At 38.2% G+C, this 25,242-nt stretch overlaps 1 protein-coding gene across 1 annotated transcript in view; it reads left to right on the forward strand.

Moving 5' to 3' along the window:
- The first annotated feature begins 573 nt into the window (after window positions 1-573).
- ccbe1 (collagen and calcium binding EGF domains 1) overlaps window positions 574-25,242 on the forward strand; it is a 41,605-nt gene continuing 16,936 nt past the window's right edge. The window contains exons 1-2 of the mRNA XM_056731844.1: window positions 574-812; window positions 966-1,046. Of these exons, the coding sequence (XP_056587822.1) occupies window positions 706-812; window positions 966-1,046 (188 nt within the window). The 5' untranslated portion in view covers window positions 574-705. The remainder of the gene's footprint in view (window positions 813-965; window positions 1,047-25,242) is intronic.

Consider the following 25,242-nt stretch of genomic DNA (forward strand, 5'->3'; position numbering starts at 1 on the left):
GATCGCAGCATCAAACGTATTTTCTCAACCTGACGTTGTAGGAAGCAGAATATAGTCAATTAACAAATTAAGGTGATTTTATAGCTGCATGACTTATTTGAGGCCATTTCTGGTTTATGCTGTTTATTTACGCGTTGAATCCCTAATGGCGAACACATGTAACAGCGGCTGAAGGTTTAAAACGTAATATCGTAGTATTTTTAATCCATGAAACGTTAATAAACTAAAGTGCTTAAAACGGGGTGTTCCAACAAATTAAAATAATTAGAGACAAAACAAAAATGTCTTATTATTTTCAGATTGTTATGTTGTATTTAGGGTTTAAAAGTAATGGATATTTGTTTAAAATTTGGATCAGTATGTAACGTTAGGGTTATTAGGTTAACTAAATTAAGTTTTTGATAGTCATTATGTCAAAATGTGTTTATTTACCTGAATGTATCCGGTGATGCTAGAAATATAAACGCAATTGTTATTTGTCAACAGCCTCAAACCGTTGCACACAGTACATACATACAGGTGTAACTTTTATACATGTAATAACTTTGGTGTAGAAGTTGATAAAGTGTGGCAGTGGGAGGGGCCGGACGATATTCGTGAACTGAAGAATCTGCGCTCGTGGCTTCGCGGGAGGTAACCGATCAATACTCTCCCAATTCCAATGCAACGCAACGCTGGCTTTAAACGGACAAATATCTGTTTGCGATGAGCTACACGGGCAGAGGAACTCTTCTCGGTCTCGCTGCTGTGGCAATATTGTTCTCTTTGGGGACGTCGTGGACTTTCCGTGAGGAGAAAGAGGATGCAGACAGGTAAAGTGCGCGCGGAGGGCGCTGGGTCTCCAAAGACGCGCGCGGTCAGTTTGCTCTTACCGCAAACTCAGAGGGAATTAAAGTTTGTCTGCTGTGTGGCAGATGTGTTTATATGAAAAAGAAACAGCTGACGGATCATTTGTGTTATTGCAGAGATGTGTGTTTAGAGAACAACATCGCAACGACGAAATATCCGTGCGTAAAGTCCACGGGAGAGCTGACCACATGCTACAGGTACGAGACTGTTTCTTGGACTAGTTTCAATGTTTCGCATTTTCTTGAATTACCTTGTTTATATTTTCTATAAGCTTTCTGTGATTTATTTAATACTGTGTTTATGTGAGCTGGCGGCTCTAGTACATCACAGCTTTTCCTGTAGGATGAATTTACCTGTGAATAAACTTTTCTCTTTATATTCAAAGTGCTGCATTGTCAGAAATGTCCTGTTGTACTTTAAACGCTTCATGGTTTTTATTGCATAAACTTGTGTTGCCTGAAGGTTATCTGGAAATATTGGCAGGATAGCTTCCAAGAAATTATGTATTGTAATAGCTTTGTATTTGAGATTTAATTTAGGTCATTGGCTTCATTGCCAATGGCTGGTTTTAGTTTGTTAAATGTATTGGTTTACCACAGTTGTGGTTCACATATTTTGGTATTCTATATCACCAAAACATTTTTTTTAGAATGAAGCAACCATGAGTTTATTTTAAGGTGAGATGGTGTCGTCTTAACAGTTTTGCTCAGTGAGTGTATTGCTATTCGCATAGTTTTAGTCGATTTGTTTATAAATAAGACAAGATGAGACTTTATAGACGGTCGGTCACCAAGCATGTTCTCAAAGAAGGGACATCTGTCATTTCCGTCATTCAAGTCTTTATTAAAGTCTTTCTTTGTAATGTTGTTGTCTGTTAGTACTGTGTTTGTGTCCTTTGAGGCAAATAAAATAATCCGTTTTTTCATCCTCTGTGTGCGTTCAGAAGTAGTTTAAGAAAGCTGTTACTCTTTGAAGGTTAGGGATTATGATGCTGGAACTTTAAGCTGGCTCCAGGTCCAAATAGACCCAGGCTCATCCAATTTACCATGGTAATTTACTTAAGCCAGTTTTTATAGCTGGTCTTATTGTTCTGGTCTGGACTGTGTTACCTGGGGATGGATATTATTTTTGAGGGGTTATTGTGTTGCAGCTAATCCCCTCAATTGAATAGTAATTTATCTGAAGTTGTTGAAGTAAGGGTTTTGTTTTCTATCTTTTACTCTCTCTCTCTCTCTCTCTCTCTCTCGCTCTCTCTCTCTCTTTCTCTCTCTCTTCAGTGTTCCAGTCCACCTGCATGCCAGAGGTTGCACGTTAATGCACAAACTACTACAAGTCTTTTATTTCAGCAGGCGTTGACGGCAATGCTTTGAAACTCTTGCCAAAATCGTTGTTAAGCTTGTTCTTGTTAACGTTGGGCGTGTGTGGTGCGCCGGCGCTAGTGACCTCCCGAGTCCCCGGTCTCTCAAGCGTGCAGGGCGAGCATTTGTGCGCTGCGTCTGGAGTGAGAGGGCCTGTCATTACCATCTGGTCTTTAGCAGATCACTGAAATGACTCATGGGAGTTTTAATGTGAGCTCATTGTAAATCATCAGGTGCATTTAATTTTACCCACCACACCTCTGTTAGGTTGTGGCTTGGCAGCTCTCAAAGTCATTACACGGTTGGTAAATATTTGTGTTATTGTTCAATTCATATATTAATGCTTTAATGTCTCGGGTTTTGTGCATTAGGTTTTTGAGCATCTTTCATTGTATACCGAAGAGCCGGGGTTGGTCTCTTTAGTAGATTAAAATGTCTAACAAAGGAGCAGTCCGCTGTATTGCGATATTGTTGCTTGGTTGTGATCCATTTTGGAGTTTGACGGCTGTGAAATCTGGCTTGACATTCTCTTAATCATAAAGATGGGGTTACGATTTTTACTGAATATGAAAAACACCTCTGCTCTGTAAGGGACAGTTCAGCCAAAAATTAAAATAAACTTGCATGGCTTTCTTCAGCAAAACACAAAATTATTTTGAAGAATGTTGGTAACCGAACAGCATTGGCCCTCATTTACTTCCATTGTGTGGACGTAAAACCACAGAGACATTTCTCAAAATATCTCCTTTTGTGTTCCACAGAAGAAGGAGTCATATACAGGTTCTGAAGAACAAATTTTATTTTGTGCTGACCTATCATTGCCTGCATTTTTTAGCATTCGGCTGTTTTAGGACAAATAGATCACAAAAGTGATTTGTATGACCCATCAGTCAACAACTGCAAATGTGCAGTTTTGTGTCTTTACTCAATCATTGAGTGGATTTGAGCTTTCCTTGGCTTCAGTAACTTCTGTCCGGTCTCACAAACTACCTACACATGTGTGCTAGTGTAAAGCTATTTTTAGTGCTTTGTTGGTCCAGTATGAATGCGTTCGTCTGCCAATGCGCGATTGCTAAAACGTGTCCCAAAGATTAATTGTGCAGTCAATGCTAGGTTTTATTGAGGGTTTGAGTTTTACAGAGGAAAGCTCGGTTCTCTCAAAGACCACTGTGCAGGTTGTTGATATAGCTAATCCAGACTAATTTATAGGCCTGCCGTTTAAATGATCCACAGCATACAAAATGAGTTAGCGTTATAATTTTTGGATTAATAGATGTATTGTTTCTAAGAACTTGAATCAAGGGAAGTATTAAAAAGTCGGATGAAAAAGATCAGGATAAGCCTTTCCAGAACATATGAGAGGTGTTTCTAAAAAACGGCACCCTTTTCAGCACTGCAGCTGACTCGTAATAGAAATACGCTTGGTTGTTCTTCCAAATATTTCTGGTGGTTACAGGCCTGTTCTGAGTTTTGATGTTGAAGAATTCCAGGCCAAAGGCAAATAGATCCAAAGACAAAAGCTGTATCGTATAAAACTTCATGGATATCATTCATTTGATTCCCTCGCAAACTCCCCCAAAACAGCCTTGAACTTACACGAGAAGTTCATCTGACCACAATCACTTGTTCATCGCCAGCTGAAAGCTTTTTAATTATTCGCTCAACCAACAAACTAGGCGTCCAGGCGTCCTTCTCTGCGAAAGACTTCATCTTTATGTCCAATGATATTTCAAGAAAGTGTTTCCAAAAGCAAAGGCGAATTGAGACGGGACCATCTATTCATATGATGTTTTTCAGGTCAGACATATCTAAAAGCTCTGTTGAGTAAATGCAGATGTGTCTGTTCTATGCACAGTAAACTAAAACCTGTTAGATGGCTTGAAAACAGTAGTGGTTACCTACCGCTCAACAGATTCAAGGTTGGTGTTCAGGCAATATAAATGTACTTTACAAGATTGTAGCATATGTAGCCATTCATTTTAGCCTCCTTTTTATTTAGTTGTTTGCAGGGTTTTTCCTGGCTCAAAATGAGGCGGAGGTGGAGCCATCCTGATCTTGTACACACTATTTTGAATCAAATAATCAAATAAATGTGTCATTTTCAACTAACTTTTCAGCCCATTATAGCCAACTGAATTAATAAGTCTTACTAAATGAGCAAAGCTCATTCACATTTCGTATCTTCTGTGGTTCACTTTAAATCATTTAATGATCTCTTTTATTAGCTAGTGTCTCAAATGACTTTTGAACTCAAAGGTATTCATAACTTTTATTTCAATATTTGCTATTCTTTTTGGCATTGCCAATAATTTAACGTCTTTTTTGTGTGTTGGTGTAACTGGATGTTGCATCACATGGCATGCCTGAAGTGTGATGTCCTGGGACAAACTGTCTATGGATGTCACAATGAGGCTAACGTTTTATTGTGAGGGGTAATGTCATCCCACCCTATCCAGAAACCAGAAAGAGAGACAAAAATTGAATCAATGCTTGAGATGAGGAATGTAATTGTCTTGTTTTTTAGTTATTTTTGGAAGATTTTCTTTTATGCTTGTGGTCATACTTGAGTTACTTTAAGGTTATCTCAGTTCACAGATGTAAATGAGGTGTGATCAGACGGAGCGTTCAAGCGAAGTACGCACTTTATATCGGCATGATTCTTGCCCAAATTTGCGCCATGTTTCCTGTCTGTGCATAGCAGAACTGATATATTGCAATTGTGAGTGAGTTTTACAATCGATCACTTTTAATTTGTGTAGACGTTGCCATCAACAGTACACTAAAACGATTGAACTTTGGCAGCTATTAACACTTGTTCGCTTATGAAACGGAAGAACATTTGAAGCATGACATTCCCGTCCCAAATACATAAGACATCTTTGCATGTTAATTGCCAGAATATTTAAGGATGATTTATTTCCAACAAACATTTTGGGAGGTTTTCTCTCGGCTTTAATATATTTAACAGACACAAGCTGGAAGCAGTGGATGCAGTTCGCTCTCCGAGCATCTGCCCTTCGGATTTCCAGTATATTTAGTTTTACGACTTGGGTCAGAAATATTACGCAATTTTACAGTGATTAATGCCGTTCTTTGTTAACTCCAGCAGATGGTTCCTATCAGCTAAAGACTTCATCCATCGGTTCAAGTGGTCATCAGGCAAGTTCTTAAAAACGTTGTCATCCAGACGAGCTCGTGAAAATTTGGCGGATTCGGATATTAGCATTGTTGACTCGTGTAAGAGAAGGGCGATTTGTTTAACAGGAAATCCTTTGTATTGTTCTCTGTCTCTTTACGACATCTGTTGGAATAAATGGCAGCGGATCAAACCATGCTCTTTGGGCCCGTGTTTATTTGTGCTATTGTTTTTTGAATTCCATAGGCATTCCTGTTAGTTTACTCACGCAGGACAACTCTTTAAGAGAGTTCAGTGGTCCAAATGCTCTTATTTCGGCTAAAGTATGTGAAGGACACAAATGCACTATGGGTGTTTATTTACCTAAATCAAACGCACCACTGACCACTAAGACAACACCACTTGAGCATATTAACAGGCCTTTTAACTTGTCGGTATTTATGACAGGGATGACCCCCTATCTTCACCATCGGTTAATAAATGTCCACTGGAGAACGCAGGTTTTCAATAACCCAACACCGAATGTTGAAGAGAGAGTTAGATTGAATGTCTGATTGTTGTCGACGCAGCCAGAGTTTACTCAGGATCAGTTGAGCCGAACTAGTCAAAGCATGGAGAAAACTCAATGCATTACCCAACAACCTCTGGAATTTACACATGGTGCACGCAAGGCCCCGATGGAGTCGGTGATAATTCGAAAGAAAGCGGTGCCAGTGGAAAAAGCCCTTTGTTTTTCAGTGCGCTCCTTGAATCATTTTTTCTCCCTGCTTTCTACATCTTGTCACGACGGTGGTTCTCACAACGCCGGGTTGAGCGCTGATGTGTGTACACAGCTGTAAGCTACACATTCATGAACTTTCTTAAAAATATCTTGAAGAAATGATTCAAGGTGAAAAATTGTAACGGCCCATTGATATCTAAACAAATTGTGTCAAGTTGAAAGATTAGCTCATGCGATCTTATAAATATGAATTTGGCGTGTTATGGTATTGGCGATGTAATTGTCTTATTTGACCAATTATTCGAATCTGTCATAATAAAACACATAACGCATGAAAGGCATCTGAGGGAAAATTGGCTGAATTAAGAAACAACCACAGTCACTTTTGATGTATGAATGATGTGAACATAATATTAAAAAAGCTCATGTTTTGACTACAGCTACAAGCTCGCCGGACTGTACGTGAATAGCTTTTGAATGACCCAATAAATCACAGTTCTTTGTCAGAAGTAAAGCATGCCGATGATGAAAGCGATTTAATGTTATTATAATATGATCTGATGATGTCACATACAAATAATGGCCATCTCTCTTGCATTCTTGCATTCACAAAGGTTAATTTCAGAAACAGTTTTACAAAGATTGGCTATTAGTCGCTGTTCTCATTTCAGTAGTTGGAAGCAATGGTGGTCTGTTTTGTCTCACTAGTCAAACCGATACAGACTCTTGGTTTGGCGGGTAATGGTTTGCTCATGCAATTAGAAGGTCAAAGGTCAACAACCTGAATAATTGTGGCCTGCTGTTGTAAATCCAGTTAACCATGTTGCAGTTTAACCAAAGTTCTCAACACTTTAGATCTCTGTTTTTAAGGAGCTAATGTTGAAGTTAAACTTTTACATAAAGAAAATAAAAGTTCTATTGAAAAATAGTTCTGTTTAAAAGTTGAGATTGTATGATCGAGGAGAGGGGTTATCGCTAACAGAACATAACTGATGACTCTCGGCTCTCAAACCCTGTCGCCAGTTGGCTGAATCCTCCCTTCTCGACTTTTGCCAGTCGTTGGGTGATGAATAACTCCACATCTCAGCTCATTGAGAAACCTCTCGGCTAAAGCAAATCTAAAATGCGTCTGTCTCCATTCTGGCATCATTTATCCCCTTTCCTCCAGTAGTTGACTGAAAAAAGCATCTTTTCATCACACTCTGTGAGCTCGATTGAGCCATGCGGAGTCTGCAGTGTTGCTGTCGAGTTATCTTAGCAGACATGCGGGGGGAGAGAGAGAGAACGTGTTGTTTTTGTTGTGTTGCATTCCTCAGTGATGTATCAACTCTGGTCTTGCTCTCGCTAACATTTGCTGATTATGTGACATGATTTTGGCCCTCCATCCCATAATATCCACATCACTGTCTTTTTTCCCGCTCATGTCACATGATCCGGGTGCGCTCTTACAAGTACGCTGTGGTTAGGAAGACGTGACGAGAGCCTTGAGGCGGGGCCGGTGGCGTGATTGATAGTTTGAATCAGCTGTTCCGGGTTTCGGCAGCAATTTAACGAGGTTCAATAAAAGGAAGGAAGGAGGCGGGAACTGGAAGACACTTAAACAAAGTTTTAATATAAATAATAACAGCCGGCGGCCCCTCACGGCCGACCGCCGGCGAACAAAACAAAAACACGAAAGTAAAACAGAAGAACATAAATACAAATACAAACATGTTCTGGCCCGGTCCTCTCTCGTCAACAGTCCCGTCGCTCGTCCTCTTATGTTCCCAATATCCACCGTGAGATATCAGGGACCGTTGTGCGCACAGCTGATTCAAACTATCAAACACGCCACCGGCCCCTCTTCCTAACCACATGCACAAAAGTACAGTTTTCCAAGTTAGCCATTTATGATTTCCAACTTGGTAGGTACAGATAACTATTATTCCAAATAATATTAATAAGTATTATTATTAAATATATTAATATTGTTAAAATAAATGTTCATATCTTAAATATAATATTGTTATTCTTTTTTGTCTAGTAAAAGTTTGAATTTGACCTCAGTTCTGTGTAGAATATTATTATTGTTCTCATGTCATTCTTGTAAAAACAATGCAAGCTTCAACAAAGCGAAGGCACTAAAAACCTTGTTGTATTTTGCCCAGGTTTGCAGCTGTCCACTTAAAAATGGCTTTAACTGTAACCAATCACAAGGCTTGGAAATTGTTTATACTCTGTCAGTGTTTGTTAAAAGATAAAATCATTGCATAAACTCTGGATTGTGAAACGCTGTTATTCTACTGTACGTTCTTTGTGCATGAACCTATTTTCTCTGGACTTTCATAGCTGTAAAGATTTAAAATGCCTTTTTCTTGATGTTTTTGGATAGCCTTTGATAATTTATTCTGTATTGTAACAAAAATTATAGTCTTGCTTCCTTCTGCAAAGAGCCATATTTATTGAATTAATTCCATTGCGGTTTATTTCGTTCATAAATGAAATGCACAAAGACATACGCATTTCTGCTTTTATCTAGAATTCTCCTGGATTTATTGATTCATTTATCATCAGGAGACGCTTCTGCATAAAGAAATCCTTTTTGAGCTCGCATCAGATGAGGTCAAGCAGCATTTATCTGGGAGACGGAGGCAATGATTGATGTTCCCTGAATTTAATAACGTTTTCAGAAAGAGCCGTTGGCAGGGCTAATTTGAACACTTAATCGATTAGAAATTTGGATGAATGTTGCGTTTGACAGGTATCTTACAAACGAATGAATTTAATATTGTACATACAGCAGTGTTAAATCTTGACAGACTGATCTCTTTGGATTTTTGCCTGAGCTCATGTACTGAAGTGAACTGGTACAGAAGAATCACAGCAGGATATCTCATCATATGCCAAAGCATTGGCAAAACCACTGCAATAAATGTCATACACGTCTATAAAGTCATATTTATTATCAGGAGTGTTCTTGGTTAGAGCTGTAGGCAATGTATATTTTATGTCAGTACTATACCATAGCATGACTATTTATGGTAAAGGGTTTCAATATGAAAAAAACATAATCCAGTTTTAAGTTGTTCACTGTAGAGAGGTTCAATAAAAGGAAGGAGGCGGGAACTGGCAGACATTTAAATACAGTTTTAATATAAATAATAAAAGCCAACGGCCCTTCATGGCCGACTGCCGGCAAACAAAACAAAAACACGGATGTAAAACACAAGAACATAAATACAAATACAAACATGTTCGGGCCCGGTCCTCTCTCTTCGACGGTCTGGTCTCTCGTTCTCTTATATGCTCCCGATCTCCTACGTGATTTGAGGCCCCACCTACTCCACTACATTCACCTTTGGTGTTTTTGTGTTTGTTTAGTGTGTAGAACAGAAAAAGAAAGTTTGGCTCTATTTATAGGCACTGTTGTATCTTGGAAGGTTGTAGTACAGTATTTATGGCATTACAGTAGTGGGGAGGTTTAAAGTGGCCGTGCAACAGTGTTTCATGCATTCTGACTTCTTTACAATGTTAAACGTGCTTAACATGGTCAACTTGTCAAAAACGAGTTGGGCGTATTACGTAATACTTGTGTGCTCAAAAAACTCCCCCAGCGATCGTACAGGTTTCAGAAAGTTTTTTTTGAACATTTAAAACTGTTTCATAACAATTTTTCTTAGTCCCTTATTGGAGAATTCTCCCGGAAAAGCATGCGACCAGGAGAAGGAGCATGGGCAGATGTCACTTTCACTTGTGTGCAGGAGAGAGACCAAACGTTCGCGAAGTTCAGCTGTTTGTTTGATCAATGCATTTGGGTGATGAATATTATATATAAACGGTGGATATAACGCTTGATTTTGAGATCGTTTGAAACCGATATATGTAGCCGCCCCAGCGCTAAAAGATGCCGGACATGAAATGCATGCTGTGAGTGAAACTGATGACTGTGTTTTGTTGTCAATGGGTGCGCACGTGCTTTAGTTCAGCCTACCCCTCCCCCCGCACGCACCGTATGCTTTCGGAAATAATCGTACAGCTGTATCTATCTTTTATAAATGTGATCAAATGAAATACTCTTCAAAGATACGAAGAATGCAATACTACTCTATAGGCACTCAAGATTGATATGAAATAGGCAGAAACCGAGTGTGTTACGGCCGCTTTAATGTATACAGAACTGCCATTATAGTGACCCATTAGCTATTTTTTGTTTGTAGCTTATTTGTGATATAGTTTAGAGGTTTTAATAATGAACTGTCACATCACTTCTACTTAGCTTAGATCAACATACCTGAAGAGATTCCACCGCACTACACCGTTGTGCCGGTGAGTTTTTTACATGTATATATCACTTGTTTTTGCAACATATCTAAAAATGCAGCATATCTAAAAGTTCAGTTATTATATAAGTACCCAAGTGACACTTTTAGGTTAGCTTTGATTTCATTGTTTGTATTCAAAGCTCAAGGGAAAGTTTTTCTCTTTATGAAGAAAAAACTCCCATTTGTCCTGGCCGGGGTCCTGCCAACTCAATTTCAGGGCCAATGAAGTGAAGTGCAGCTACAGGTTCATTCATATTACAGCTGCAATCTGTGACTTTTATTGGTTAAATGAACAAAAACCATTACTGAGAAAGTCAATCATCATGGTTTTAAAAGCAATAGTTAAGATTTGTAGCTTTTTGTGAGCAGTGGCCTTTTCAAGAAACAATATTAACACAATTATTTGTAATTTAAAACTAATAGAATCACCAGTGTTTAAAGTAGTTTTTATATTCGTTAAATAAATAAAAATATTTTTAGTTGTTTTTGGCGCACCATTACCTCCACCACCCCTGGTATTATAATACATTCATTTATGCTTGTGTTTTTATAAAACACTGTTTATAGTTAAGTTGAAAACAGCTACTCTATGTAATCTAACATGCTTCAGCATCATTATTGATTGTACCAGACACAACTTTAGCTGTCCAGACCTGTTAGCCGGACACTGAGTCATCTTTTAATCCATGCCGTTAGGGGGCAGGTCAGATGGGATGTGACAAGCATGTCTGTAACTTTAACCAATAAGACACACACGCCAAGCCATGAAACTCTGATTCACAGTTGTGCTGGTTTATCTTTTCAATGCTAGCCTCAAGGTTTTGGCTTGGCAGAGGACCACTCACCCCAATTTCAAGCTTCTGTAGATCACGGGCAAAGTCATGGATGAAGTGCCTCTCGCTCATTATTCACAGCTACGAAGGGCATGTGTTTTTAGAAAACTAGTTTTATTTGAAGTATGTTGTCATAGGTTTATTTACTCTTGTTTGGACTAAAACTTCCTCTTTTTGACAAATATTTGTGTCCTGCTTGGAAAGACTGAGGCGCATAGCTTTGTGACCATTTGCCTGACATCAGTTTGTCTGGGAGTTGTAAACAGATGTCGAATGTTCAATTGAAATCTCTTTAATCTTTGTCTTTGCCCTTTTGGTGACTAATGGTACAAAGAGTAGCCAGAGTGCATGAAAAGAGGAGAAACTGGAAATGGCGTTGACGTTGCCCATGTGAGCTCCAGAATGACAGTATGTGTTAACTTTTGGGATGGTTCACCCCAAAAATTTCTCATCCTCATGTCATTCCAAACCTGCATGACTTTCTTTCTTCTGGAGAACACCAACAAGATATTTTGAAGAACGTTGGTATCCAAACAACGCATACATACAGTTGATAAGTTTCATCTTTTGTGTTCCACAGAACATATAGAAGTTTGCTATAATAACTTTTTAGAAGTAATTTTTTTATTTTAATAGCACCGTCATCCTGATTGTGCCACGTCGTGCTTATCTGTTTCTGACAATATTAAATTTCCCCTTGCCATGGTTTGAGGGGGTTCATATTGAATAGGTGCCAGTAGTTTGAATAAAAGCTACCCAGTGGATTTGGCCATGTAAAAAGAAACAGATGTGTGCATCAGTCTCAATTAAAGCAAGAGGGTCTGAACACAGGTTGATGATGTGTAGGGCTTTGTACTGTGTCAACATGCTGCATATGTGCGTTCATTTGGTTAAGCGTGCTTTGATGGAAATAGTACCGTGAACCTAATGATAAGCTGTGAATTCTGGGATATCCTGAGAATATTAGAGGACTGTGATTTGCATCAACATGACCCCCGCGTGCACCCTCTGAAAATGTGGTATACATACTCGAGTTAGCAGCATTAAGCCCTAAAACTAAAGCTGAGTTCTTGTGCTTTTGCTTGATGGAAACTTTAATTGCTTTTTCTAATTTATTGTTGAAATTGGCTTTTTGTTATGATTTTGGAAGGAATTTGAGCGTGTAAATGAATTGCATTCGGTTTAAAGTTTTATTAATGTGATTTACATTTGCACACATCTATACGCAATTGGGAGGCACTTTAATCCAAAGCAATAAACAGTGATTTAATGCTATATAATTTTTTATGACTATGTGCATTCCCTGAAAAACAAACCCATGATTTTGCCGTTTCTATCGCTGTTCTCTTTAAAAAATTAATCCGTAGGAAACCTTGACAATTTATACAAATTTTACTGGACTTGAGCTTTTTCCCACCAAGGCTATAAAACCTTGAAAATTAGAATTCTGATTAAAAAAATGAGAACATTAATGTGAATATTGTGTGATTGATATACACCGGATGATTAAATCAAACTTTGCGATGTTTATGTGCACAGGAAATTATACATGGTCTTGCAAAACCGCAGTCTGCTTTTCTTCTCCTTTAGGTGGTTAACCATTCGCATGTTATGGGATTTACAGCACATATTTCACTGACTGAATGTTTGGCTGTTTTGGTCTTCTTTTTTTACAAAGTTCGTGGTCATTTAACTTTTTATTTACGCTCCCATTAGGAGAAAAGAGGATAATTTATCAGTCCTTTAGGATTTTAGCCAGCAATAAGAAATGTTATGAATGGTAAAACGCCACGGTACCAATCCTTTTCTATTGCTAACATCTGGATATTCAAAGTTAATAAAGAATTTGCATGCTGTAGCAAATTTTGACGTGACTGACATCGTAGCGCTATTGTAATCTTGTACGCTTCTGAATTTCAATATTTTTGTCCGTCAGATAGAGTTTGCTGTAAATGCCAGTTCGTGCATAAATTTGGAACGTCAAGCTGTTCTCTCAACGAGACATACGGGTCTCGGTTCTGGACATGCAAATCACAGTCGTCTCGTTGTTCTCTAGCGCGAAAAACGCTGGACATTCGATACCTCGTAATCCTGTGACTCTCTGAAGGTTAGATGTGAAATCTGTGAGAATACTTGAACAGTGCCCATCTTTAAAATAGCCTTGTTGATGTGTAGAATGTATATTTTCCCCTTAACCGATTTGTCCTGATTTGGTGTTTTTGTAAACTTTACGTTCCCAAGGTCAACGCTTGGGGACCAGTTACCATTCGATCAGTTTCTCTGCTTTTCTGTTAATTCATTAAGTCCATCGTTTATTCACGTCGACCACAGCGTGTCCTCCGGCAAAGGAAGGTGTCGCCGTTTAGGTGGTCAGTCCATGCACTTGACGTTTTCCTGGAAATGTTGCCCATTACTGAGAAAATGGGCTGCCTGTTGAGGGCTCCACTAGTGAAAGCCGTCTCTCCGCAGCGAATATGGCCCCGGGCCAGGGGTGCAGTATGGTTCGAGTTAAAAGTATAAAGGCGCAGAAAGGGACGTCCGTAAACGTGGGCTCTGTTGAACAACTTATAGACAGACGTGTTCTCTGTAATTTCCGGGGTTGTCAGGGTGAGAGACATCACGCAGATTCGAGACAGTGCCAGGCCTGCTTAACGTGCTTCTAAAGATACCTCGACTTCCTCCTCCTGTCGTATATTGAAGCCAGACGCTGCAGTTCTCAGCCCTGTTTATCGCGGTCCGTGTTCGAATCGAAGACGACGGACATCTTTTCTTGGTTTTGTTTCATTAACCTTCTCTCTAGAAGGCATCGCCTTGTGTTTAGATCGCGCGGATAACGAAATTGGTTACTGAGTGTGAAGACACAGATAGACATCGCTCCATATCAAATTTGTGTGATTTCTGGCCAAAGCGAGATTCAGAACTGCATCTAACTACAACCACATGGGCTTTGGGGGGTCCTTTCTACAACCACCGACTCTTGTCAAAATGAAATAATCCGACTTTTTTAATGCCAGAGAGCATGTGCAAAAACAAAAACGAGATCTTTTAACATGTGAGTATTAGGTTGTAATTCGGATATTTTAAAGCCTTCGAAAAACAATACCTCACACAATTATGATATAAATATTCTGCATTTGTGGGTCGGGAAGAGTGTCATTTAGGGCCAAAAAGTGGTTATCAAAGTGCTTTATAGTGTCTGTTTTCAATGACATGCTAGATGTGTGTGAATATTGTAATGTTTTTGAGCGCAGTGGCCGTGATGTGTTCGGACCATTCGTCTGCACACAGGTTACACATGAGAGAAAATATTGACAGAGCGTTTGATGAATATGAATCTCTCTTTAAGATGTGGAAATGTAGTTCGTCATATAGTTGCAGTTTGTCGACCATTTTAATAGAATCTGCATCTGACAGTGTTTCACTTGTGAATGCGCAACTGAGCATGATGTGCATGTTAAATTAAATTAAACCAACCATTCATGCAAAATTAATATATACATAGTTGCTTGTTTGAGATGAGACCAGACATGAATAGGAATTGTTGAGAAGCTGCCAGGGTGTGTTTTTAAAGTTGTGTTTTATAACAGATGTTACTTATCGTCCACGACACACAAACATAACTAAAGTTTAACTAAAAGTTCAGTTTTCGATTATTTATGTTTTTTCTGTTTTTCATTCAGGAGTTTGTCCTCCGGTCTGTGTTTGGTTATCAATCTGACTAGTGGCTAGTAATAATATAACAATTATTTTATATTTATTATATATAAATTGAATTAAATTAAATTAAAACTACTCTACAAATGATTCTTTGCAAAGGTCTACCGAAAGTTTAGTATAGGCATTATAATGTTTCTTGATGTTGTTGCCACTGAAACTATATGATGTTAAAATCTTTACAAACTGAGGACAACTAGAGACTTGTACAGAAACTATAACATAAGGTGCAAACATTTGCTGATGCTGAAGAATGTAACACAACACATTAAGAATCAGGTGGATGTAAAGTTATGAACAGTATGATTCATGTCAATTGTTTTATTTTCTGCTAAATATGTACTGTAAATACCTTTTTTCAGCTTGTTCAGGATATTTCTAAAGGAAAAGATTTTTATCAAAATTATAATTTACACATATTACCCATATTTCAATATATAGAGGTCCGAAGGTTGACATCACGCAATCTAAACTCCGCCATTTTGGCAGGCATTCAGGACAACGCTAGAACCGCTGTAGCATTGATATCGACACTGGTCGAACAATAATTTAAAACCAGACTGTTAGACTTACTATTTCAACATGATGTACAGTTGCTGTGCACAAGGATACCCTCACAAGCGGGGGGAACGCAAAGGGGAAATCGTTTTATTTTGATTTCATGAATGATGTCTACTGTAAAGTTACTCGGTGCAATTTAGCTTCGCTGGCTATACAAACAAGAGGGTCGATTACGTTAGCTAACAACACAGTTGCCCTTCCAATGAAGACAAAGCAGGTTTTAGCCGGCAGACTCCAAACTGTTTCCATTTGTACCTCTCCAGGCTTTTGTAGGCTTTTTTAAAGAGTCTCCGGAGTAGGACGAGGGAAAGTTGATGAGGTAGTTGTTGGATATCAGGATAGTGAAGGTCAGGAATGATATCTGTTTCTTTAGCACAGTGATTCTCAAATCTGGCTTGTGACATTTTCCTGCCGAAGTGAGCCCCAACTCTGATAAAACACACTTGAACAAGCTAACCGCGATCACTCTCGTGTCTCTTTATTGTCATATGCCAAGCCATATGCGCAGCCCCGCATTAAGTCGAACGCAACATATTCTTTAACATTTTGATAAGTTTGTTCAGGTGTGTTTTATCAGAGTCGGGGCTATACATGGCAGGAAAATGGATCTCGTGAGCCAGATTTGAGAATTACTGCTTTATTGATACACGTTAAATGCATCCCGTGGGCATTATAGGGACCTATTACGTTTAATCTATTAAATTTTGCTATGTACATGCTTTGTCTTTTGAATTAAAGTGGCAATGCACTCTGTTGCTTTGAAACTCATGCTGGTGCCTTTCATTTCATATTCGCTCCCGGCTGTCCTTGCCTAACAGCATGGTTGTGTTAAAGAGAATGGGTCACATGACCTCCGGAGCTCTGTAGTATGTATAATGCAAGTTTTATTGGTGACAGGTTTTTTAGATTTTGTATTGGGGAATAATAATGATGGATTATTTTTATTATATACCACTTACTTAAAGGGATAGTTCAGCTAAAAATGAAAAACCTACCATAATTTTCTCACTCACATGTCATTCCAAACCTGTATTACTTTCTTTTTTCTGCAGAACACAAGAGAAGATTTTCTTAAGAATATTTGTCACCAAAACATATTAGAATCCATTAACTTTCTTTCTGGGAACACAAAACCACTGAGACATTTCTCAAAATATCTTCTTTTGTGTTCCACAGATGAAAGCATCATTTACAGGTTTTTGACCTTTGTAAAGTGCCCCATGGAGATTAAACAAACAACCGTTGCATGCCTAGAAAATTCAGAAGCCCAAAGATCTGATCTAGAATTATTGTGTTACAAAAGAGCAAAAGCTACACGGTCAGAGCCTGTTACACACCAATCTGTGCACAGCTGGTCTTCAGAGTCATATCCTTTTTCATGACAAATTGCCTTGTCCTCTGTACCTCGTACAATTATATCATAAATGCCAAAGTCAATTCAGAGTGTTGGGTTTATGTAAGAATCCCAAGGCAACCTTGCTGACTGCAACTGGACTACGCAGAATCAAAGACGTGAACGTAACAGGAAAACATTCTGCTACAGACTCCCACCACCAAAAAAAGACTAGATGAATTATACCTTGCATGTGTAGTTCCTTCAAAAGATTATCTACAATCTGTGATAAAAGGTATTTTTTGACAGTTTTCTCTGGTCTGCGAAGCATCCCGCAGATATATTTAGCAGGGATAGGAAGAAGGATTATAAAAAAGATCGATAAAATATAAAGAACAGAAAGGTATCCAGCTTTGGTAGCTATGCTTTGTAATTTATGTCTTCCTGTAACAGTATTCCCAGAAGTCTGCGTGTTTAAAAGACGAAACACTAGTATTTTCCACTGAAATCCTCCTTTCTGGAACGATCTTGTGAACTTTTTCTGGCATCGACTTTTGTTCTCACAGCTCGGTTGAGTAACCGGCGTAACATGGCAGGCACTTCGCTAACCTCTGTGGTGAAGATCAGTTTATACTTAGAAGTTCATGTTTTGACAGATAACTCGCTGTGGTTTTGCCATTGATTACATAAAGCGAGTTATCGGAGCAAATCGACCAAACATGACCCCGTTCTACTATAACACATTGGGGTCTTGAGATTGTATTCTTAACCTGTGTGACGATGTAACCAGAACATCCAGAACCGCCGAGGAACTGTGATGGATATCAAACTTTACTCGCTTAAAATCAAACAAGATTTGGGGGATTCCTAATTATTTGAACATAATATGCCCTGTGGTTTTACATGAGCCTTCATGAAAATAACTTATTTCGCGAGGTATATAAACCTTTTGAATGATTTTTGGGATAGTTGAGCTACTTGACAGATATTTTGATGTTTATGTATAGGGTAGACTTTCCAGACAATTCCCAACGATGATCACATGTGTTTACTGGCTCCTTGTTTTTTGGCTGCTTTATTCGTGAATGGATCATAGACATAAACATCAGAAAAGACCAAACTGCGAACATTTGTTTAAAACAGCAGACAGATTCAGTCATTTCATGCAACCAATATGTTAAATGTAGACAGTTTCTGTTGAGCTGTTTATTGCAAATAACATAGAACAATGCAGGGAAACAGAGAAATGACTCAAAGAGAAACAAAGAAATGACTCAACACTGATATTGGATTTCTTGAATCTCTCAGGTTTCCTGAAATATGTCCAGCTTGCCAGTCTTGCATTGGAATTTTCTCAGACTCAAATTTCTTTAAAGCCTTGTCTTCCCTTTTCTTTTTTTAGATGTAATATTATATGTGACTTCTTATTATATTAAAGATATCCTTAATATCCCTTTCATTAGTGTCAATAGAACAGATATGTTCATCTTCTGGTAGTTCATTTTCCCAAAATTTGTAAATTTAAAAGTTTCCAAAACCATTCAAACGAAGAAAACATTTCTTACCTTTTCATAACCTAAAGAACCTTTTTCCTCTACAAAGCACCAAAGGAAGTGAAACAGACTGGTTCGTTGGATGTTAAAGATGGGGTAACACTCAGTTTCTGCAAATCTCATAATCTTGACTACCTATACAGTACTAATGCATACTTTGTAGGTATTTCCAGAAAAAGAAAAGATTTTGGAGTTAGGCAGGGGAGACTAAACTACAGCACTAGCATACAATACATCATCGCATTATCCCTTCGTGTTGTTTACATTATGCCGATTTCCAACAAAACGCAGACATATGACTTAGTTTGACTTAGCAGTTCATATCTGGCATCTTTTAGCGCTGGGACTGCGCCATTTATCAGTTTCAAACGATCTCCAAATCCAGCAATATATCCACCATTTATATAACATTCATCACCGAACATGCAGTGACCAAACAAACGCATCTAAACTTCCATCAGCCGAGTGAAGCGGCATTGATGGGCCTGCTCTTTCTCTCACTGTAGGGTGTGGGCGTGGTCTTTCACTCGCTGAATGACACGTGGGCGTGCTTTTCCAATATAATTGCCAATAAAAGGAATAAAATCCCTGTTACGAAACAGTGATCCAGACCTATAAAAAACTTTCCGAAACAAGTTGAAGTGCTGGGGGAGTGTATCCAGCACAGACATACTACGGCATATCTCCAACTTATTTTTTAACAAGTTGACCATGTTAAGCATGATAAGCCTGCACGATTAACAGTGTGAAGATTTCAGAATGCATGAAATAGTATGGAAACCCATCTTTTAAGGTTCTTACAGGCAAAAATGGTTCTTGTGTTGCATTGTGTAGCATCTTTATTGTAAAGGATATATAGCCACTAAATTTAAGAATATCATAAATATTTATATTATTAATAAAAATATTACTCTTTTTTCTGCAGTATAGCTATGTGATTCCTTTTTAAATTATTGAAACCCGCTGTCAGACATTAAGTACTACAGTACTGCCCTAAACCCACACTACTGATGCATGTTGGAACTCTCAAAGACATATGGCTTTCATTTTATTCTGCAATGTGACAGCGACCCAAACAGATTTAGCATCTTTAGTTTTTATAGGACAATGAAAATTGACTTTAAATTGAACTGCACTGTCAAACTCTCTTTCAAATGAATTTGATTTACAGCAGTTGCTGAATAATATAACGTAAAGAGGCGTTGAATATAAGTGGATTATATGGTGCCAATTCTAACAAAAGGCCCAACAATCTTTCTGAATTTATCATCGCTTAAGCAAAATTTAACATTTACAGCCCTTTAAACGAATGCTAAATGAAGCCCCAGTGAATGCTTGATACCCGATTGAGAACCAGAGGACTTCAGTCCGGTGGGCTACCAGGACAAACAGACTCCCCACCCTCATAAAAGAGCCGTGGGTGGTGTTACAGTACGCATGCGAGAGATGGAGATGTGGAAAACAAGGACTCACATCTGGGGCCAGTGTGGAGGAATGTGCAGAGGGTATTAATGTGTGTTTGTGTCTGATGCTTGATCAGTGCTACATTATCAAGATTCCTCTAAGCATTAGAGCAGAGAAGGTGAAGTGGCCTTCTGCGTCAAAGCTTCATCAAAACATTCAGACCCCCCCTGAATACACACAAGCACACACACACATTTGGCACACAAGCACAAAATCGAACCCGTTTTCACAGGTCCATGTCAAGAGCACACATACGATTCACAAAGGAATGAGACCGGCGGTTCTTCATTAATAAGATCAATACTCTTGTAATATTAAAACTTCAAACAACCACACGTCTATCAGGCCTCCGCTGAGTTATCCACTCATTATATATCATGAAATGCTAATGGACGACTGTATAATTTAAAGGTTCCAGCTGTAGAGCTTTTTGTTCATGAGGAGGGGAGAGAGATGCCCGCCATAAATTCATATTATAGTTCGACCGCACTCCATGTACAGCTGCTAATGACTCAGGCATCAGGCCAATAATCTGGATGTTAATTATGAAATAAATTTTCGGTGGTGTGTTGCAAGTCTGTGATCTCCAGCTGTGAGCGTTTGAAGACTTTTACCGCTGTGCGTGGCTTGATAGTGGTCCTCATTTTAAATATTTTCCCAGGTTTCCCAGACGTTCTAAGTTTAAACTGATTCAATAAAAAAAAAATTATGAAGCACTTGTCATGGGTTTTACAGAAAACACATTGTAGAATAAGTAGTGGAGAATTAAAAAAGAATTAAGAAAGTAAATAAATAGTGAAGACATACAATGAAATAATAGAGACAAAGGGAAAAAAGAAATCATAGAAAACTGCAAAATTATGAAATAAATAGTGGAGACATAAGAAATAAATAATAGAGAAATAAGGATAAAATAAATAATAGAAAACAGGACAATTATGAAATAAATAGTATTACAGAATATATGGTATAATAGAACATTATAATACATGTATGCATTCATACATCCTGCGCACGTAGCGTTCAAAGGATTTTTCACTCGACCACTTCAAGATGCTTGTAGGATTCTGGTCGACAACGTAAATCAAATAATCTAAACACTACGTCATACATCGACAACCAAAAAGGATGTACTTTCTCAAGACTTGGTCACAGAGCTACACAGCAATTCTCAGCTGTAGAGCTGTCGGTTTGCTGAAATTCTAACGTTTTCTTACTAAACACATCATTATCATTGAGAGCAGAAGTGGCTTAGCTGGCTGAGATTTTAGTGGAAGAACATCATCGCCCTGTGTGCACATACCCCATTGTGATGAGGTGAGGAGACCCGTTTACATTTTCCTCAATAACTATTTTTTTCACAAAAGTCCCAGTTTGCACCTTTAATTGAATTTGAATTGAAGATATTGTTGATAAACACAAAATGTCATGGTATATTTCTCAGTGTGTCCAGTATAATGTCATTACCGCTGTGTTTTGTAGTGTCTGTGTGTGTGTTTACTTCAGGCCTTTACTCAGTTTGTTTTTAAGGTAATTAGAGATCCAAGAGCCCAGCATGTGGGGTTGAGGTCACACTAATCCAGACCTGATTTTCTCCTGGTAACCAGATCTCCATCAGCCTTGGAAGTCAAATAAACAGAACATTAGGAAAGCACAGGTGCTACCGAAGCCGCTAATAACATCTGACGTTCTTAATGGCTCTAAAGAAGAAAGAACTATGTGGGTGTCTGTGTAAAACCAAATGAGACTTGTGGTAAATGCACCTGTTTTGTTTGCTAATAGTCTTGGAATGTCACTGCTCATTCATTGAGTTCCCGTGCTTTGCGTCTTTTGTTTAGCAGAGGTCTCTACGTCTACTAGTGTATCGAAGCAAAACATTCCCAGGTCAGTTTTGGGCTGTCTAACATGTCTCAGGACAACCTGACTTGGCAGAATAAGTAAACTTTTCTGTTTCCCCTGTGAGTATTTTGCACCTGTGATATCACCAGAAAAAATTATATTGAACCTTTCTCTTCCTCCTTCCCTCTCTTTTACTCTCTTCCTCTCATATAACATGGATTTAGTTAGAAATCTGGTTCTTTCTGAGTGAATCAACCTGAACTAATCCTTTTCATCCAGTTTTAAGCCTCCTGAGGTCGTGTTCACATCTGGATTGGACCCCTAACACATGCACACCGTATCAGAATAATCGGACCACACTGCAATGCCCCACTACTTTTCAATTTGATCTTATCTCTGTGATCTGGCCCTGAGAGGATGTTAAACAGTAAATGACGCTGTGGTGTGCTATTGCAAAGTTTTTTTATTTTTTCATTAGCATGTTCTAGTTTAATAATCTATAAAACTAAAACATAGGTTTTGCGAGATTTCTAGTTGCTACACTTCTTGCTATCATGAAAGCAAATAAAGAATGATGCAAAGTTTGTACAAATGTTGTTGTTTGTCCTTCTCAATAGGGTGAATGCAAATTTTTTATTAATTTTGGTTAGATGTATTCATTTGCAAATGCAAGCATCACTATTACTATTTTTGACTATGCTACAAGACGGGTGGGTTTTTTATCCAATTAATTTTATTGACAAATTGGGTAGGTGCTAAAAACCAAAGCACTTTTTCTGTCAAATATCATACAGCTGCTTTTCTACGAAACAGGTGCAATGCATGTTCTCCTGACAGAGCCTTGATTCCCACTTAAAGGAACAGTTCACCCAAAAATAACAATTCTATAATTTTTGGAAAAATGATTGTAGCCTTACTAAAGAGTTCTTGGCCACCATTGACGTCCATATTAAGAAAAATGACAATGGAAGTCGAAAGTGCCCCAGAGCTGTTTGCTTTCCTACATTTTTCAAAATATTTTCTTGTGTTCAACAAAACAAAGACATTTATATAATAATTTCTCCAACTATGGTAGTCATTGGTGACCAATAACTGTTTGGTTACAAGCATTCTTCCAAATACCTTTCTCTGTATTCATCAGAACAAAGACATTTATTCAGATTTGGAACAACTCGAGGGTGCATAAATGATGACAGAATTTGCATTTATGGGTAACTGTTCCTTTAAATTGACAGATATAAAGACAGCTATACAAATAGCCCACAAGAGTGTTGTCTATATAATTCACCTGAACGTAACCAGGTCAACAACCCAGTGATGTCGGTAGCACATTTTTGAGCATGTAAAAGATGACAACGTTGTCTTTTAGAAATGTAATCTAGGACACATTTAAACACTTCAATAAGCAGTTTCAAATTCTTACATAATGTTATGAATTTGTACAGGTTGATGACAAAGAAACCATTCTTGAGTCCTGTGGTGTGACAGCAAAAATTTAGAAAAAAACTAACAATGCCTTTCTATGTTATAAATATAAATATGTTTTATTAACAGTTTTTTTCTATGTTTGCTGTCACACCATAGGACTCATGTATGCTTCCTTTGTCAACAACCTGTACAAATTGATAACATTATGTAAGAATTTAAAACCCGTTTAACTATACAGTATGTCTATGAGCATTTGTGAAGACAGTAGTGAAGTGTCTTTTCAAGGTCTGGCCTCCATCGGCCTGTCAACTGATAAACACTTTTAAAACAGGGAGTGATTCAGGGGTTTTACATCATTATATGCTATTCTGTTAAATGCTGCTGTCATTGACCTTATGTTCTTGTTTCTTGGCTGTCTACATATACAGCTTATTGTTTAGCCACACAGTCAGGTGTTTGGTTTTCTGTTCTTGTGTTTTACCAGCGATGTGTTATAAAAAATACTCACCAAGTAGTCGTAGTGTATGGCGTCCAAATGAACATCTGTGGTCGCTCAAAGCAAAGTATAAGAACCTTGTGAAGATTTGTATATTTACGTAGTTTTGGATCGTGTGATGTTTAAATTGTAATTTGATTTTATGTTTGAACGTTTCTGCCTCTGTCTGTATCTAAATCCCATTATGTTCTAAACACAGACTTATAAATGTTCTCCTGCAGTCCAGATGTCTTGCGCAAGAGCTACGGTACTAAATATTTATATAATGCTACATATTTTGTAACATCCAATACATTAATAATAGCCAAAGGGTCAATGTGGTTATGCATATATCATAAAGATGCAGGAAACATCTTTGCATTTCTTTTTTAAATAATTTTTTTATGAAATAATAATATTTGGGAGGCAGTCATGTTGAGATCACATGTCCAACCGACTGCAACTCCCATCTTGCACTTTTAAAAGTGAAGCATGCCGTTTCTGCACCACCAAACAAAAATGCATGAATAATGGTTGTTTCCAAACTGCTTTTAGATGCTCTTTCCATCTGTTGTTGGTTGAGCCAGTGTTGCTATGTCCATCCCCTTCGGGACGTTTAAACAAACAGATTTTCGCTTTTCTGCTGATGCAGAAAGGACACAATTCACATTTAAAGAAACCAGCTGTGAGCGGTACAATATTAATTTGATTAGATATTGTCTATATGATGACATCATCGATATATCATCATGACATTTTAGATCGTAAATGAATTGCCAGACCCTCAAACTGTAACCAATTTGAAGGCACCAGATGGATGGAAACCTGGACGTAAACAGCTCGGAGAATCAATAAACAAAGACCTAAAAATATTTTTGGAAAGCTTAGCTCTGCAGACACGGGTCCAGGGTCAGTTCTGAATGTTCTCTCTGTGTGTGTCCTCATCTAAATTTTGTGGTGCTTTGCTTGTTTGTTAAATTGCATTTGAGTTTTTAAGGGTTCGGGATTACTTTGCAGTCAGCATACCAGAAAAACGAACATCTTTTGAATCTCAGCATTTTTTGTGACTTGTGTTTACAACTCTCCATTCGCACTCATTGAGAAACAGTCGACACATTAAACAGATTTGTGTATAATTACAGCTGTCGTGTAGCACGTGCAGTATACATTTGTGTTTGCAAATTGATTTTGAGCGAATCTGACACTGTAAGCCACTGTGTGCACATGACTACAAACATGCATAGAAGTGTGAAATTCACCTCCTGCTCAGATCACCATCATCACCTCCCACAACAAGAGATTTGTGCGTCTTCTGTTCTCTTCGGCCCTCCTCTTTTACTTCTCAACCCTTCTTCCCTATGGACTCTCTCCCTCTTTGCCGATATCCACCATCTTTCACATTAAATGTGAGTTATAGTGCATGCGTGGAGCTGCACAGTTAGTATTAGAGTTTGCCTGAGTCAGAAGAAGGATCTCAAGTATCTTTTCAGGATCTTTAGTTCAGAATTTTTCGGTTTATTTAAAGATTTAGGTTTCCCGGACAGGGATTATCTTAAACCAGGACTAGGCCTTGGTTAAATTAGGGTATTAAAGTCGTTTTGAAAAAACATACCTTACAAAAAAAATACTTCAACATACATTTTCATGATAATTTACTCACCCATGTTGTCATCCAAG

The sequence above is a fragment of the Triplophysa dalaica genome, chromosome 19, assembly GCF_015846415.1.
Source record: "Triplophysa dalaica isolate WHDGS20190420 chromosome 19, ASM1584641v1, whole genome shotgun sequence".
In the NCBI taxonomy this organism is placed as follows: domain Eukaryota; kingdom Metazoa; phylum Chordata; class Actinopteri; order Cypriniformes; family Nemacheilidae; genus Triplophysa; species Triplophysa dalaica.